The sequence below is a fragment of the Oncorhynchus keta genome, chromosome 30, assembly GCF_023373465.1.
Source record: "Oncorhynchus keta strain PuntledgeMale-10-30-2019 chromosome 30, Oket_V2, whole genome shotgun sequence".
NCBI classification, from domain to species: domain Eukaryota; kingdom Metazoa; phylum Chordata; class Actinopteri; order Salmoniformes; family Salmonidae; genus Oncorhynchus; species Oncorhynchus keta.
Window position 1 is genome coordinate 9,013,835 of NC_068450.1, and position 6,000 is coordinate 9,019,834.

At 40.0% G+C, this 6,000-nt stretch overlaps 1 protein-coding gene across 1 annotated transcript in view; it reads left to right on the forward strand.

Moving 5' to 3' along the window:
• The window catches only part of LOC118373299 (probable E3 ubiquitin-protein ligase MID2), a 125,776-nt gene extending 120,007 nt beyond the window's left edge, over positions 1-5,769 (forward strand). Inside the window, exons 9-10 of the mRNA XM_052486956.1 lie at positions 170-377; positions 784-5,769. Coding sequence (XP_052342916.1) covers positions 170-377; positions 784-1,198 — 623 coding nt within the window. The 3' untranslated portion in view covers positions 1,199-5,769. The remainder of the gene's footprint in view (positions 1-169; positions 378-783) is intronic.
• Positions 5,770-6,000: the final 231 nt, after the last annotated feature.

A 6,000-nucleotide genomic window follows, 5' to 3' on the forward strand; every position in this document is an offset into this window, starting at 1 on the left:
AGACCTAGAGACCCTCTGTCTGCTAGACCTAGAGAACCTCTGAGAACCTCTGTCTGCTAGACCTAGAGAACCTCTGTCTGCTAGACCTAGAGAACCTCTGTCTGCTAGACCTAGAGAACCACTGTGAAGCTAAACGTCCCCCCTGTTTTCTCCTCCACCTCTCTTCCAGGTCAGCCTTTTAAGCTTGACCCGAAGACGGCCCACAAGAAGCTGCGTCTGTCCAATGACTGCCTGACTATGGAGAAAGATGAGAGCTCCCTGAAGAAGAGCCACACTCCAGAACGTTTCAGCAGCACGGGTTCGTACGGAGCAGCAGGATCCGTCTTCATCGACAGCGGCTGTCACTACTGGGAGGTGCTGCTGGGCGCCTCCACCTGGTGAGTTGAGATATTGATAATACTGTATGTACACTGTTCGTTGCCACACGGCTTCATGCAGAAACAGTTCATTTTCATCCCATCGATCCCACATAGTGGTGCAATAAGCTTTATCGATAAAAACAGATGTAAACGGAATAAAATACAGAAACATATATTTTAATGAGTTACAGTTCATATAAGGAAATCAGTCCATGTAAATATATTCATAAGGCCCTAATCTATAGATTTCACATGACTGGGAATATGACTGTTGGTCACAGATACTAAAAAACTAAAATGGGCCGCACAATGGGCCTCACAATGGGCCTCACGATCTCATCATGGTGCCTCAAATTGACGTTGATAAAATGCGATTGTTTTTTGTTGTTGTCCGTAGCTGACGCTCTGTAATCCCCTCTGACAGGTACGCTGTGGGCGTTGCTTACAAGTCAGCCCCTAAGAACGAGTGGAGTGGAAAGAACTCGTCCTCCTGGGTGTTGTCCCGCTGCAACAACAACTTCATGGTGCGTCACAATGGCAAGGAGATGCTGGTGGAGGCCAGCCACCAGCTCAGACGTCTGGGAGTCCTTCTGGACTACGACAACAACTCCCTGTCCTTCTACGACGCCATGAACTCCCAACACCTGCACACCTTCGAGGTCAGCTTCCTGCTCCCCGTGGCGCCCACCTTCATGATCTGGAACAAGTCTGTGATGATCCTGTCGGGGCTTCCTGTGCCGGACTTTGTGGACTGCCCTGAGGAACACCAGGAGGGGATGATGACCCTGTGTCGTCAGCAGGATTCACCCTACGTGTCGGGTATGAAGGGCTGTCACTGAGTCCGGGACTGGGGTGACTCCCAGTCCCGGAGACCGACAAGGGCTTGGACTGGACTCTGAACTGGGCTGGGCTAGACTCACTTACTTCCTGGGTTTGTGGGCCAATGGGGTTGAATCTTTCTTCTCCTCAGCTTCCTACTTCCTCCTCTTCCTCCTTTTACCCAGCTTTCCTATTTTCTCTTCATGGATGGTTTGTTACACTACTACTTGTCTCAGTGTGAGGATGTGTGTTGTTGTTTATGATATTTACAAATCAACACAGAAGCTTGACTTGCATTATGTGACTACTAGTCTTGTATTATAAGAAACTTTATTGATCATGATTGATTTGAGGAAAACATGTTAATTATTTATGAATAATAAGTTGGTCTGCTTTTATTTTCTTCTCAGTCTCAATGTATTCATGGGACACTTTTTGGATTGGTCTTTATTTCCTCTGTGTTTAAAAAAAGACAGAACATGTATTTGGGACATGGTTGTTCTCGCTCTAGATAGCATAGTGGATTTATCTTCTATAGAAATGGGTTAAGATTATGACGGTTATGCGATTTTTAACACAGTGAAATGAACAAAACTGACGAATTACAAAAAAATGACGAAAGTTGAATATCCAGGGAGGGAAGAGAGGATTATAACATTCGATTTGCTATCTCGGTTTTGATGTCATAGCATGATGTGTATTTCCTCTGTGATTAATTCACACTTCATGTTTTGTTTACTTCTGTTCTGCTGTGATAAAAGCATGCTGCGTTATACGATCCCACTTCGCTGCCCTTCACTGGTTCACTTCCAGGTTATCATGAGGTATTTCTTGACTCCTGACCTATAGAATTCCTCACTGGTTCACTTCCAGGTTATCATGAGGTATTTCTTGACTCCTGACCTATAGAATTCCTCACTGGTTCACTTCCAGGTTATCATGAGGTATTTCTTGACCCCTGGCCTATAGAATTCCTCACTGGTTCACTTCCAGGTTATCATGAGGTATTTCTTGACTCCTGGCCTATAGAATTCCTCACAGTCACCGCGGAGCTCCACCCCCCCCTCCCCTCACATCCAATCCTTGGTCGAGGTTTACCTATTTCCAAAAGGGGTGTGTTGTTATTGGCCTCTGATTTGTATAAAGTCCCGAGACTATGTAAATCTGTAATTTGTCTACCAGTTACCATCCCAATATCATATCTCGCATAGAAACCATCAGATTGCTATTCAAGAAAATCACAAAAACATTTTCACCGGATATGGTTAAGATTCCACAGAGAAGACCTTGTAGGTCTATGACATCATCATTAAAAAAAATAAGTCAAGCGTTACATCATCAAATAATTATTATTTATTTGGGCTTTTTTTGCTCTTTGTTTATGGCTTTGGTGGTTTTCCTCTGATTTAATATTCAGGGATTGAATACGTAGTGGGTCTGATCAAGACAATCAATAGTATATTTATTATGCAGAGAAAACATAAGTAGTGTGTAGCTGAAAAAACCACTGAACTAGCATGATGTAATACTTTAGATACTAAACTGTTAACTTACTGAAAACCAAACGGATGCATTACTTTTTTTTTCATCGAATTAAACGTAGTAGTGAAGATATTGGGAACAGACGGAGTCGTACCTCCGACGACGCCACCATCCTGATGCCGGTGGTTCAATCTCTCACCACATAGCAAGGTATTTAGGACTTGTCCCAAATGGCACCCTATTCCCTATATAGTGCACTACTTTTGAATGTTAAAAGAAAATTGATGCACTATGTAGGGAATAAGGTGCCATTTAAGACACATATTTAGTTTTCCATGCTAAATGTCATATTTCCTGTTTGTTTGTTTTTTTCTAAGTTCCTGTTTTTAATTTGAAAGCACAAACTAACCACCAGGCAGATGTGTCTTTGACACCGTGAAAGTGGGAGACAGAGAGACAGACATATGAATGGATCTGTGACTAACTGGTCCGTCCTCAAGCTTCTTCAAAGAAACAATAGCTACTTTAAGGCTGGAGTGAGTCTATAGAGTTCCATTATGGACCCAACAGAACACAGTGGGTTCAATAATAAGATGAGAATGGTGAGTTCCATTATGGACCCAACAGAACACAGTGGGTTCAATAATAAGATGAGAATGGTGAGTTCCATTATGGACCCAACAGAACACAGTGGGTTCAATAATAAGATGAGAATGGTGAGTTCCATTATGGACCCAACAGAACACAGTGGGTTCAATAATAAGATGAGAATGGTGAGTTCCATTATGGACCCAACAGAACACAGTGGGTTCAATAATAAGATGAGAATGGTGAGTTCCATTATGGACCCAACAGAACACAGTGGGTTCAATAATAAGATGAGAATGGTGAGTTCCATTATGGACCCAACAGAACACAGTGGGTTCAATAATAAGATGAGAATGGTGAGTTCCATTATGGACCCAACAGAACACAGTGGGTTCAATAATAAGATGAGAATGGTGAGTTACATTATGGACCCAACAGAACACAGTGGGTTCAATAATAAGATGAGAATGGTGAGTTCCATTATGGACCCAACAGAACACCAGTTCAAGCCGATGAGAATGGTTCCATTGAAAGAGCTAGCTGAATACTGGACTCAAGAGGTCAGAGGTCTTTTAAATAACACTGCTTTGATTATAGCAGGTGGTAACACTTCACTGTAGTAAAGCCTTTATAACAGTTATATAAGACAACATCAGTTAAATGCTGTTATTACGGGTTATATCAGTGCTGACTGAAGGGGAGGTGTTTGTGTTTTCATTTTTCTTTTTTTAGTCTAGCAGCAGATTTGTGAATATTAGCCCTTACAACAAAAATAACACATTGCAGTTTTAAAACTGCAGTAAAAGTGTAGTAACTACAGTCGACTGTGTTGTTTTGGAAGCGGTGATTGCAGAATAACTGCAGTGTTCTGCACTCTAACTGCAGTTACACTGCAAAATTACTGCAATAAAAAAAAGGTGTTATTTTGGATGCAGTATTTTGCAACGTACTGCAGTTATACTGCATTCTAACTAGGGTTATACTACAGATATACTGCATTCTAACTACGATTATACTACAGTGTACTGCACTTATACTGCATTCTAACTACGGTTATACTACAGTGTACTGCAGATATACTGCATTCTAACTACGGTTATACTACAGCGTACTGCAGATATACTGCATTCTAACTACGGTTATACAACAGATATACTGCATTCTAACTATGGTTATACTACAGTGTACTGCAGATATACTGCATTCTAACTACGGTTATACTACAGTGTACTGCAGATATACTGCATTCTAACTACGGTTATACTACAGCGTACTGCAGATATACTGCATTCTAACTATGGTTATACTACAGTGTACTGCAGATATACTGCATTCTAACTACGGTTATACTACAGTGTACTGCAGTTATACTGCATTCTAACTACGGTTATACTACAGTGTACTACAGATAAACCTCATTCTAACTACGGTTATACTACAGTGTACTGCAGATATACTGCATTCTAAATAATGTTATACTACAGATATACTGCATTCTAACTACAGTTATACTACAGATATACTGCATTCTAACTACGGTTATACTACAGTGTACTGCAGATATACTGCATTCTAACTACGGTTATACTACAGTGTACTGTAGATATACTGCATTCTAACTACGGTTATACTACAGTTTACTGCAGATATACTGCATTCTAACTACGGTTATACTACCATTATACTGCATTCTAACTACGGTTATACGACAGTTATACTGCATTCTAACTACGGTTATACTACAGTGTACTGCAGATATACTGCATTCTAACTACGGTTATACTACAGTGTACTGCAGATATACTGCATTCTAACTGCAGTTATACTACAGTGAACTGCAGTTATACTGCATTTTAACTACGGTTATACTACGGTGTACTGCAGATATACTGCATTCTAACTACGGTTATACTACAGATATACTGCATTCTAACTACGGTTATACTACAGTGTACTGCAGTTATACTACATTTTAACGACAGTTTACTGCCACTATACTGCCTTATAACTACAGTTATACTAGTGTACTGCAGTTATACTGCCTTATAACTACAGTTATACTAGTGTACTGCAGCTATACTGCCTTATAACTACAGTTATACTAGTGTACTGCAGCTATACTGCCTTATAACTACAGTTATACTAGTGTACTGCAGTTATACTGCACTCTGACTGCAGTCTTTTTTTGTAAGGGACCTTTTTCTCGAATGATCAGAAATACGATCAATTTGAAGAAAACATCAGAGGTGAAAACTGTGGCTGCTGATTTCTGGGCTGAACTGACAAGATACATTTCATGTGTACAAGAAGAAGTGCATTTGACTGGGTCACCTACCGTATGCACGACTTGGTTCATACAGTCTGTGTATCTCATGATGGTTTTTATAGAAACAGATTCATCACAAAATGTCCATTTGAAATAGACAAATGTATTGAGACATCTGTGTTCATGCATATCATTCAGGTAGTTTTGCTGTGCTTTGTGCTACTACTACCGGATCAATAAACATACTGAGAATAATTGACTCTCTTTTGTAGTTCAGTCACCTTCCAGACATGATGGAATAGATCATCATTTTGCATTTCCTTTGTGTTTCTAAAAGGAATTATTCTTTACAACTCTAGAAATAGATTCTTTACTTCTCTCCTCTGATATTTGTATCAAAACAACATGAACATAACACGTTTGTTCGTAGAAAGAAAATGATTTAACATTTTATCATCTACAAAAAATATATTAACTAGTGTTATT